Consider the following 12,949-nt stretch of genomic DNA (forward strand, 5'->3'; position numbering starts at 1 on the left):
CTAAAGTATTAAAGAAGGTTCTTTAAAATTGAAGAACTGCTCAAACATTTCTGCAAAAATGACTTTCATTATAATTATACTGCAAAATTGAAAAAAACTAGCATTTTTGTCTCATATCCTGATTTTAGAACCCAACTCTGCAGAAAATGCAACTCGCCGGTAAAAACCTGGTTCCAAATTAGACATCATCTAAAAGGCTATCTTTCATTTATTCAGTATATAAAATATAGGGGCAAGATAATAAAAGTATTATACACATTAATTTTTTTAAATCCCCAAAATTCACATTTCAAACTGTGGAAGAAGCAGCTAATTCCTGACGTGGGTACCAATTACTAACTGCACTGCCAAAAGAGAGCTCAAAAGAACTAGAAAAACTATTTACAAAAATAGAAAAAAGACTTCATAAAGTTAGAACAACACTATTACCATTCTGCCTTACAAAGAAACAGTAAAAGCTAAACTGATGAACTGTATTGACCTATTATTCTCCTGCAGGCAACCTACAAAAACTTTTTACTAAGGGGCTGAACAATTGACTCACAGCAGAGCTGGGTTTCATCTTATCAATAGAACATGCAAGCTTTCAATCGGGGTTCTCTATAAAAGGCAACCTTTGCGATAAATGAACCACCAGAGAAGATTCTAATAAAACTTACCATTGTGTATTGCATTCAGCAACTCTGAGAAAGCTTTTAAGTAAGGAAAAAAGGACTTCAGGTTAAGATCATTCTCAAACACACAGAAGAAATACATAGGCATAGACTGAATCAGTATAATAAAATCTCAATAAGTCTATTATGTATCATTGTTTGAATCATTAAAACTGCAAGTTTGGCTCAGTTTTTACATGTATAAATTTCTAAATACTGTATTTCATTTGCCAATCTATCACCTAATAAATTTAAGTAAAATGTTATATTGTCATAATGGTGACAAATTTTCTTAGTGATAAATATATATGTAAAATTACTTTTAAAAAGACGTTTAATAGTCTCTGTAATGTCTTTCTTGGTAAAACTATTGATATGATGCAATTCTGTATAGGTAAATCTACCTCAACAATTCTACACTCAGCAATATTTATTATAAAGAAAAACTTCATTTTATTATCCAACCTGATCATTCTCATTTCCTAGACTTCAGTAATAGTCTCAACATATATAGAGGTCGAAGCAAGAAAGATATCTAATGCCAACATACAAATACTGAAAAAATTATGTGAACATTAAGATTAGTGGAAACCAAATACTGAAAATATTACTTCAATAGGAACAGAAGTCACAATTCTGCAACTGAAGCACCATATTAAAAACCCAAAAATAATTAAAATTTGATCAGTGACTAATATGGATCCTGAACACAGGACAAGCAGCAAGTTCTCTCTGTAGGAGAAAAAATATCTATTTTTTAAGAACCAATTGCATTTTGAAGTTTAGAGGATCAGTGGTGGCATAATATAATAGAAAAAAAACACTAAAGTATAAGTCAAAAAGCCTGGGTTACCAACCCAGTTCGACAACTTACTAGTTGTTGGACAAGCTCCATCATGCCGATACTGCATGGAAATTTCTGTTGGGAGGGAGGAGAAAGGAAATCAGCCAAGAATTTGCCAGTGACTCAAGGATAGAAAAAGAAAAAGGCCAGAAAAACAGGGAAACATTCACCCAAGAGTCTAGCTGAGAAGGGCAAACAGAACGATGGGAACAGAAATTATAAGCCAGTACCTGGGATGTGATGGGTAGGAGGACCAAAGGTGATGGAATTCTCATAAATCTTTAAATGGGATAGTATGGGAATTTGTGTATGTGTATGTGTGTGCAAAGAATGAGAAAAAGACATAAGGGCTTACAAATAAATATGCAAGACAAGTGTCTAAGAAAAAACAGATTCATAATAAGAGGGAGTATAGTTAGCAACACACTAATGTGTTTTATATAATTCATTAGATGAGAACAATTTATCAAAAACATCTGAATTCCGTGGTCAATTAAATTATTATTCAAGTACGGAAATTATTCAGTTTATACAAACTGAGCAGTAATCTATGACTATTATATAACAGTATAAAACTTGTTAAACTACGCTCCGCTTACTTTTTTGTACCTTTCATTTTTGATGACAATAATGAAGGAATAAACCATTACTCTTACTCTTTTGCTCCCCCCAAATGAGAATAAGCAGAGGATGACATGAAGCAATAAAACACTGCTAAAAGCAAAAGCTGCTGAGAAAATGAAAAATAAATTTCTATATGACATTCCAAAGGAAAAAATAACTGATAAAACTGACCAAGTCTGTTACTCAAAGGACCTCGCCTGCTAATCCTGGAAACAACAGGTATTCCTTTGTGGCTAACGCTATTGGTCCAATTTTTCTTACAAGAAGAAAATCTGGAATTACTCTGGATACTATTTAACCAAAAACATGACTTCTAGAACCCATGTGTACAAGAAAGTCTTCGAGGCAACCATCACTCACACATCTACCCGTATGCGTATCTCAGAAGTCAACTCCAAATCATGGGCCCACTCCAAATGACTTGAAAGAAGAAAGACAAAGCAAGGCAGAGCAAGCCAGGACTCACTTTTAATCATTTTAATGTTTGTTTAAAAAAAAAAAAAAAAATTAGAGGGACGCCTGGGTGGCTCAGTTGGTTAAGCGACTGCCTTCGGCTCAGGTCATGATCCTGGAGTCCCGGGATCGAGTCCCGCATCGGGCTCTCTGCTCAGCAGGGAGTCTGCTTCTCCCTCTGACCCTCCCCCCTCTCATGCTCTATCTCATTCTCTCCCTCAAATAAATAAATAAAAAGAAAAAAAAATCTTTAAAAAAAAAAAATTAGATACTGTTCAAGAATCAAACCTTTAGACCAGTTTAGTATAAGTTCTTTCCAGATGGCACTCAAAACTGTAACATGGTGGAAGAATCTGCCATCTTTAATGATCATTAACAAATTCAAGTGGTATTTTAAAAGGGAGTGAAGGCTACTGAAGAGATTGACATGGTACATTACAGAGAAACGGTAACTGTTTGGAATAGTACCAAAAAATAATCAAAGGACATTCACAGTAATAGAAGGATTTTTTTCAACAGGGAAAAAATTGAAATATGGCTATTCTGCCCTTTGATCTGGGACTTTTGTAGAAAGACATCCATGGTACAGGGCCAGCAAATTTTCAAATCATCAAGGAAGAAAACAAAAATCAGAGAATTTTCCAAGGAAACAAATTGCAAGGTATATTATGGTCTTAGTCTTAGTAGCACCCAATATCTTATATGATTTTCACTTATGACCCAATATAACTAATTTTTATAAAAATCATGAACCTGAGTCATTAAGATGAGTTTAAAGTATGTTCAATAACTGTATCTACTCCTTGGTCTATAATAATGTATTAGTTACTCTTGTGAGTTTATTAGATTTATCTTTGGATCTTTATAATTCCCTTATTTGTTAACAGAATCAGTCTATTCCTAATTAAAATATCTTACCAGGGAAAGATGTCTCAATTTCATTTTATTAACCTAAGGAGATATGATGTATTTCATAACAACCAATTCATAGTCACATGGGCTCAAGTTAAACTTTCATAACCTTCATATTTCAGAAGCCAGAACAAACTTCTCTTGAAGTGATCTATTCATTAATAACTTATCTCCCTGAAATCTGTAAGACTTTATCATGAAATACTTAGGGTCAGAATCAAAGAACTACCTTCCCAGAATCTCCTTTCATAGCCATTTATCACCACTAAAGAATTCCATCACGGAAACAGATTTCAAGTATCTTAACTTGGAAAGGTATGACCACATTATATTAAAGAACTAGAGACTAAGATTTTAAAAAAACAGGCAAGCCTCGAAAGGACATAGTATACCCAAAGAAAATAAGTTAATGCTAAATCATCAACTAATCATTTAATGAATACCAGATTTTTCTCAGAGAAAATAACAAGATGTTGATTTTTATGAAGAAAAAAATTTCTTCATAAACTTTCACTTTAGGAAATTATAAACTCCCATAATATGGTTGAGATAAATAGGAAAAAGGAAAAGGACAAATACAACATGTCAACTATTCCAAATGCTGTACTAATTTTCAATGTTCCAAAAGTCCTACTTGTTTTAAGATATCAAAAGAATATACAGGAAAAATTCAATTAAAAGCTTAACATAGGGCGCCTGGGTGGCTCAGTTGGTTAAGCGACTGCCTTCGGCTCAGGTCATGATCCTGGAGTCCCGGGATCGAGTCCCGCATCAGGCTCCCTGCTCGGCAGGGAGTCTGCTTCTCCCTCTGACCCTCCTCCCTCTCATTCTCTCTGTCTCTCATTCTCTCTGTCTCAAATAAATAAATAAAATCTTTATAAAAAAAAAAAAAAAGCTTAACATAATCTATACACCAAAACTTACAACCTTTAGAAGCCACTTAAAACAATACAAGTTGTGCAAGTCACTGTAACAGTAAATCACTTAAGAGGATGTACTTCAACTTATTACATCAAAAATCTTGCAAACCAAACCACTGATCAGGCAAGGAATTTATAGTTTTCTGGGTTTCTATTCTGACAGAACCTGAGATTCCTAGAATAAATATCTTGCTTTGTACATGCTACTATGAATATGTCATGATAAAATTTTGAATGCTTCTATTAAGACAATCCCATCATAAGTACCTGATTCTACTTCTGCTGTATATCCTAGTTGTGATAAAACTGGAGAAAGTACAAAAGTAATAGTAGCTGCCTTGCCTATTTCACAAGATTGTTCTTAGGAACAAATAAGATAGTAATTAAAGAGTTCTTCAGAAACTGTTAGGTGCTCTCAAATGTAAGATATTACCATTACTGCAAGCTGATGGAAGCAATGTATTTTTTTTCCATCAATGAAATTCTTTTAATAGTAAGTTGCCAGAACTAAGTACAGGATGCTTATTCTAAGACCAGTAGTCTGTTAAGTCTGATTTCTTCAGCTTGACATTCAACTTTCCATAAACCCATCCTGCCCTACTTAATCAACATTACCTCCAACTGTCCTGCAAATTAGATTTCCCTATTAGTTTTATCCCTCAAATGTAACTTTACTTTCTTTTCTGGTAATATTGTTGGACTTTTTCTGCCTACTCCAAAGTGTAATTCAAATTCCAACTTCTCCATGGTCTTTTCCAACTTAATTAACACATCCTTAAACGGTCTGTAATACTACATGAAAAGCTTCTTTACAAATAATTTCACTTGCAATCTAACTATGAACACTTGGAAGTACAAAATCACACAGGATATTACTAATCACATGATATGTTCTCAGTGATTACTAATAGTATTCATTCATTTAAAAAAAAAAGTTTAGCATTTATTATATACAAAGCACTGTGCTGGAGGTGAGGAGACAGTGATGAACATGACACACACAGCCCCTAGCCTCATGAAGCTAGGATTATATAGTGTGTGTTACAGTCTAACATCAGAGCCAACAAATGCTTACAAAGGTCACCTTCATCATTACTAAATTATTACCCTGTCATGAAAGCAACAAATCTTTTGGAAAGGGCATCATGCAAAAACAATTCTTGGTAACACAGTACATAGTATACATTTCTTCTTCCTACTTATTTATGTGGGAAGAAAGTTTCCTAGTTTTACAGCTACTAAATGATTTCTCTATCTAAAATCAGTTGAAAGAAAACTTCGCATTTTCATACTAATAGGAGATACTATTGTTCCAAGTGAAATTATTGGCCCAAATTTTCTCACTGATCCCATTGCTTAAAGTATGACTGACATTATAGTGTGGTTGCAAACCTTCATCAGCAAACACCCCTTGAATTTTAGAGTTGAGGTCTCTGGAATCAAGGAAAATGCATTGTTCCACCACTTAGAGCTATGAGAATTCTGTCTCTGTTTCTTCATCTGTACAATGAGTAATAATACTCAATGCTTGTAAAGTGCCTAAGACAGGTGTAGTACATACTGCATTTCAACAGCAGTTAGCATTTCTTAACTTACGATTAAGAGGATATAATTCCTATTTAAATACCCATGGCATTTACCTAGTTTCTTCTAAGTAAGAATAGACTTTTTAGCACTGTTATCAATAGGGTGTGCTCTGATCTAGTCATAAAACTTTTATTAAAATGTATAAAATTAAAGAATGTATTATCTCAAATAGTTTTAAGTAACTAATCTTAGTGCACAATTATGGCTTTAACAAAACATAAGAGCTGCAGTTATTTTTAAGCACACTTTTAAGGGAAAAAAATCCTAGTAAGTCTAAATTTAAGTCATTTACTTCCATGAAATAATAATATTTACAGGAATTTCTCCCTAAATTTCTTCACCTAATGGTGAGGTAAAAGGGATACAAAATCATGCTTTTCTGCCATAGATGTAGCACACGCTGCCCTCTGAAAGTAATAATTGTGAAAAAGAACACTATTTCCCAAGGCTAAATCTCTCTAAATCCGTAACAGGTAGGAAAATCTTTTCACAGATGTTAATCAAGATTTTAATTCCATTAATTTGAGGATGTGTATTTCAAATAGCATCCAAATGCAATTTCTGAAATTCAGTATTTTTCAGACTATGCTTCTATGTATAGGAAATCAGTGAGAAACTCTTCACAAAAGCAAATTCAGGTTTAATTTTCTCAGTAAGTTATTCACCTGATTACTGTGTATCTTGCTAAAAATGAGTATGAACTCCATTTTTTCTGAGTAAATTTGTCTAAATTTATTTTTTTGTGACCAGGGGCTAGGGCTAGTTGCTAAGCTCTTCTGGCCTAAAAGAAAATAAATGAATATATATAAAATGTATATCCAAGCGTGCAATACACTTAAGTTTTTTCAGTGGATTTATTTCTCATTACAATTTGTATTATTCCCCCTCGAAAACAGTGGTTGTCAACCAAGAGCGATTTTGCACCCTCCCCCAACATTTTTTGTCACTACTGGAGGGTGAAGGGGAATTTTGGGTGCTACTAGCATCTTAGTGGGTAGAGGCTGGGAATCTTGATAAATGTCCTACAATGCACAGGACAGGATTGCACAAGTAACTATCCCAACCAACATGTCAATAGTGCCAAGACTAAGAAATCATGGTCTAGTCTAAACCCATCCTTAACACTTCTAATAAAAAAATCCTGTCATAGTTTCCACTCATTTCTCAAAAACAAACAACTTGTCCAACAGGTCCAAGGTGGCACTGAAGTAGCTAGGAAAAACAAAGAAATCCCCAGCTGTGATCTTGGGCAGCTTATTTTACCTAACCAGGTCTCAGTTTTATCAGCTGTAAAAAGGGGGAATAAATAGCCCTTACTTCATAAAACTGCGTGGGGATTAAACAAGATAATAAATATAAAGCATTAATAGACCCTGGCACAAATAATAGCAATAGTTAATAATTTTCACATCTGACCTTTACATATGCTCTTTTCTCCCTTAGAATGATATTTGTTTACTTATGTCTGCACAACTATAAAAAACAATCCAAAAGTCTGTATTTATAAAATACACATGAACATTCATTTAAATTGTGTTTATTATATTTCCATACCATTTCCTACCTACCCTCTCCACCAACTAATAGAACTGATAAAATCCGTAAGTTTATTTTAGCCAAAATCTCATCATTTCTACAATCAGAAATCTAAAATCAAAACAGGTGAGTTTACAACACTAATTTAAAACCATTTACCTCAAATTCAAGATCAATTTAAAAGATAAATGTTGACATTTAGCTAATATCTAAACTGTTAACTTTTTGTCTAAAAATATGCGACTTCAAATTTTTAAGACTTGACAATATTCATAATATATAGGTTAAAGAAGCATCCCTATGATGTGAATAACAACATATATAAATTCATTCCTACTATAATAAAGATAATGGTAAAAATCTGTTAAACACACTTGAAAACAAAATGAATATAAATCATTTCAGATTATCTTCTGAAATAAAATGACTGTTTAAGTTCAAATATTTAAATCATTTTACCACTGAAAAATATTCCAGATGGATAATTCAAGTAGAATTTGTGTGAGGAAGTGTTGAGAAAATGGAAGACTAATTAAACTTTAGAAAATGAAAGTTCAAAAACAAGCACCAATCAAAAACATAGTGCGAAAGTATGCAAAACACACCTTAATTGTGATTTCTGAGTTGGGTTTAAAATACTGTGCAGGCAAAGCAGAAACAAAAATGGGAAATTACTCCAGGTATTTTGTAAGAAATGAGTAACCAATAAACAATTTAGCCTATAGTTAGTTAAGTAAACTATCAGATTGGTGCCAAACATCCTGTCCAAACACCAAATCATCTTCCTAAGATCTTAACACATTTTTTTCATTAAGACAAGTAAATATCACTTAGCAACTCAATGTATTAACAAAACAATAGTTTAAAATGAATTTCCCTTTTGGGGTAAAGGAAGGGTGGTGGTGGTGGGAATAAGTAAGAAAAACAATGGGCAAATCCCTACCTGAACCAACTGGAGATGAGCCAACACTAAGACTTTGTAAACTTCCATTCCTGAGCAATGTAGGAGATTTCTGAAGACTAGAGCTTGTTACACTTCCTGCAGCTGATGCTACAGATGATGTTGGTGAAGCAGAAGAAACTGAGAGATGAGAAACATTCTCTTGATTTTTGTTTCCTTTAGGTCTACCAGGCCCATGCTTACTTTGTTTATTTCCTTTTCTTTTCTTTTCCTTTACAGTTTCTTCTTCTATGCCAGAAGTTTGAGCCCGCTTATATCCTGCTGTTGGAAGGCTGGAATTACCCAAATCTCCAGGTGAATTTTCAAAGCTTTTAGGCTGTGAAATAACAGCTGAGGTCGAAGGGAGACCCATTATGGAACTAAAACTATTTACCCCCCCTTCCTGGCTTCCAGACTCTCCTTTATGTACATCTTTGGTTGATGATGACTGTTGGGAGTGAGTATAACTGTCATTACGCAGATCTGAGTCTGTAAAGCTCAAGAAATCCTGGGGAGACTGTACTGAACTTCCCGAAGATGATTTTACACTGCCTGGAGTTCCTGAAAAACTGCCTGTAGTAAAATAAAAAAAAAAGGGGGGGGGTAGGAAAAGAAAAAAATTGGATGCAAAAGTTCCCAAGAGCAGTAGAAATGATACAATCATCAAAAAGAGATGAAGAAAAAAAACTAACTATAAAACTTAGGACATCACTATGTAACAGAATTTTAAAAAGGTTATTATTGAAATCAAGTTGATCTATAAAATAATCTTTTAAAAAATATTTGTCATTTCATAGCTATTAAACTGAATATTAACTCGACTTGCAAGCTATTAGTTCTACAATGACCAAGATGTAAGATGTGCTTTATTTAACCTACCTTTTACTATGGCAACATTCCTCAACGTTCCCCCAAATACCTGTGCATGCTTGAGGAAGGACTGAAGAACAGCAAAGTCTCAAAGAGTTTGACAAGACTACTACTGTATTCTAGAACTTCCTCTTTTTCAATTACTGAAGATTTGATTTAAATGTTCCCAAGACACACCCAGAACCAAAAGTTGTTGCTTAGGTTTTAAGTTCTGAGTTTTAACTTCAAGATAATGTTAGTGAATATTATTATTCAGTTAAATCTACCCCACCAAAACATGGATTTAATAATAATGATTACATGGAACCTAGTCTATATACCTAACCTTCTCCCAGTCCACTACCCATGGAGCTGCATAAAGAAACCAGCCACTAACATTCTTCTATTGCTTTTATGAAAGTAAAATCACAGGAGAGGCACACTCATGAATCTCGCTCACAACTGCTTGTCTCCTCACTCTTTCAAGAACTTTAGTAGCCCACTATGTCATTATGAGATTAAAAGGTTCTTATCTACTTGGTAGAAAAATAATATGGCTGGGATGAAACAATAGTTTGGTCCACCATCCTAATTCACCAAACCGTGTCTTCATGCTCACCACATTAAGTGACAAGTGTTTAGACTCAGTTGTGACCACACATCTACTATGTTTCATAAAACTTAAACTATATCATATTTTAACTAATGTATTTAAAAACAAAAGCTCAAAATAAAGTGTTTCATTGGAATGGAAGGGAAATTTCAAGCTAAGGGTTAAATTTTATTGCAGAGCACATTCAAAAGTAATCACACATAAATCCACCTAAATATTTACAACAGTATTTTTTCCTCACACACAAGAGAGAATTTAAACTAAAGTCTCAAGGTTTTGAATTTTAAATTTTAAGCTTTTCTGAAATGGCTTATTAAGCAAGAACATTAGTAAGTCTAAAATTTAACTCTTTGAAGAGAATATCCATTTTATTCATTTACAAAATTATTTGTACCTATGTGAGCATTTTCAAGTTATGTCTATATAAAGAAACATACATATTAGGAAGCCATTTACATTACATCAATCATTTAAGGATAACTGTAATTTGCCACTTAATTAGCAACTATAAAGAAGTTCTTTATTATCCATTCTGATCTGTCACCATCTGTCTTTTTTCCACACATTTTTGTTTTTACAGCTGGTGTTAAAAGCTCACTACAGGGTAGCAAATACTTTCAAACATTTAGTATATGCAATACTTTCACATATATTTTCTAAAATTCACATACCACCTGCAATGAAAAAAATAAAACCAAGCATCTTAAACACCCTACCTTTAAATATCAACTTTTAAAACTTTTATAGAATATTACCTCAGATATGAAAACATAATACATTCTATACCACGTCTCAACAGAGGCAGGAAAAGACAATTCAACATTGTAAATGTTAAGAAAACGAGGGATTTCTTTTCTAAATGGATTAGGACTTCAAAGATTAAAAACTGAAAAATGCAATTTTAACAGTGGAAAATAAGGTCTTAATTACATCAAAAGGATGACTAAATTCTTCTAATATCACATTCAAAATGTAAATAAAGTTACATTAAAAATAATTAAGGTTTTACGATTTATTTTCCACAGTGGCATAAAAATAACAACAAATATAAATTTATTAAAATAAAACAACAAATTTGGCATTGTATTTCTCTTCTACTTGTCTAATTCTTTGTAATATAAGGCAAAAAAAAAGTCTAGGATGTAAAAATCTTGAAGCACAAAATAACTTAGTTTAAAATATACAAATAAACTTTTTAATAAAAGATCAGCAGACTACGCAATCTCTCTACATATTCAAATTTTTATTATCAGCAAAAGCTTAAAGGAAAGAAAAAGACAATTTTTCCCCCTCACTTATTCCTAGGGGGCAAAAAAAAATGGGGGGAAGAGGCATTTATTGTATACTTTACTAATATATTTATCTCCAACAGTTTTTAACATTTATATTTCTCAAAATATTTATGTTCAAGTTAAAAACACAAAATAAAAACCTAGAACACAGGGCTAATGGACTGTAAAGTTAGCTGAGTTATTCTGTTCTCCATAAAATAAGGTTACCATATAAAATACAGCATGTCCAGTTAATTTTTAATTTTAGTTAAACAACAGGTTATTTTTTCAGTATAAATATATCCCATGCATTTATTTGGGACATACTTACACTGAAAAATAATTTGTTGTTAAACTGAAATTCAAAATTAAATGGGCATCTTGTTATAGTAGCCTTACCAAAAGATATGTAAGCTTAGTAAAATTCTACTTTAAAATTCAAGCTTTATAATAAATGCATTAATAATTAAAAATTATTTACTGAGAACTATTTATATTCCCTACAAATTACCAAGTACTTGTTTACTTACTAAGAATATATGCTTTAACTATTTTAGTGTTTAATTAGGACAGGTAAGTGATAACAATTCATTAAAAAGAAAGACTGTTCTATAGAGCAGAAAGGAAAACTCCAGCTTTTATTGTTTTTTCTCCCCAAACTTAAACTTTATTCCACATCTATTTAAACATTAAAATTACAGTTCAGCTTTGGAAGCACATGTCATAACATAAAAGGTCCCAGAAACATTTTAACAAGGAACACTAGTCTTCGAAGTAATCTTACTACAGCAACTAATCATAAAATAATCTCCAATGATCCATCAGTTATAAATAAAAAATAAGTTCTTTTACAAAACTTAACTGCTATTGATCATCGCAAGAACAATTATTTTAACTAAAACATCATAATTAATACCTTGCTGGAAAGGACTAGCTGCTGACACAGTCGTTCCTGGATTTCTTCCACCAGGCTTTCTTCCCCTTTGACCTGAGCTGTGAGCTGAAGATTTCTTCCCTTTGCCCTCTGACCCTCTAGCCTCTGAAACATCTTTTCCACTAGTTGTGTGCGCAGAGACTTCTTGGAAGTTTGCATTTGTAAATCGAGCTGCAGTATCCTCCAAGCGCTTCAATGATCCAGAAATAGAGTTGCTGCTAGTGCTCGTATAAGTCTAACATTTTCATTGAGAAAGGAAGTTGAAAAATAATTGATTAGATTTTGGCTGGGGGGGGCATATTAATAATAATAATTAGACTTGTAAGAAAAACATACAAAAGTTTCAGTTATAAAAGTGAGTCCACCTAAGAAAATCATGTAAAAACAATTATCTGAGTCTACTGCAAATACCTTTAAATTGCAGCAATTAGTAAAAGTACATATTAGTCATAGTTACTCAGCAACACACAGTAAGTAGTAATGAAGGAACTTGTTTCTCAAGCAACATCATTTTCAACAAGAAAAAACTACTTCCTAGTCATGAAATTAAAATCAGCTTTAATGTTCAGCACAAAGGCAACAATGAGAGAGAAATAAGGTGCTACAAATCATTAGAGGACTATATCCATGAGATTATAAGCACAGGTCAGAGCAAGAATTTTTAAAATTCAGGTGAAGTCTGCTTTTCAAAACAGAAAAGATTAAACCCTTTAAAATAGAAATCAGTCTCTTCCAAGTATTAAGATGAAAGAACAGTTATACTTTGCAGTTTAAGATTTTTAAAAATTAGAAGTATTATTATCCCCTATGGAT

At 32.8% G+C, this 12,949-nt stretch overlaps 1 protein-coding gene across 9 annotated transcripts in view; it reads right to left on the reverse strand.

Annotated features, from left to right (window-relative positions):
- Positions 1 to 12,949, reverse strand: part of MLLT10 (MLLT10 histone lysine methyltransferase DOT1L cofactor) — a 220,058-nt gene that overhangs the window by 54,512 nt on the left and 152,597 nt on the right. For 6 of the 9 annotated variants that reach the window (XM_035021504.1, XM_035021503.1, XM_035021507.1 and 3 more), the window contains 4 exons: positions 12,119 to 12,371; positions 8,473 to 9,042; positions 1,528 to 1,572; positions 660 to 692 (listed from right to left, as the gene is read on the reverse strand). In XM_035021504.1, the coding sequence (XP_034877395.1) occupies positions 660 to 692; positions 1,528 to 1,572; positions 8,473 to 9,042; positions 12,119 to 12,371 (901 nt within the window). The remainder of the gene's footprint in view (positions 1 to 659; positions 693 to 1,527; positions 1,573 to 8,472; positions 9,043 to 12,118; positions 12,372 to 12,949) is intronic. The other 3 variants (XM_035021510.1, XM_035021508.1, XM_035021511.1) reach the window with 3 other exon arrangements.

This window comes from Mirounga leonina, unplaced genomic scaffold (genome assembly GCF_011800145.1).
Source record: "Mirounga leonina isolate KUSES-001 unplaced genomic scaffold, KU_Mleo_1.0 Mir_175, whole genome shotgun sequence".
Lineage (NCBI taxonomy): Eukaryota > Metazoa > Chordata > Mammalia > Carnivora > Phocidae > Mirounga > Mirounga leonina.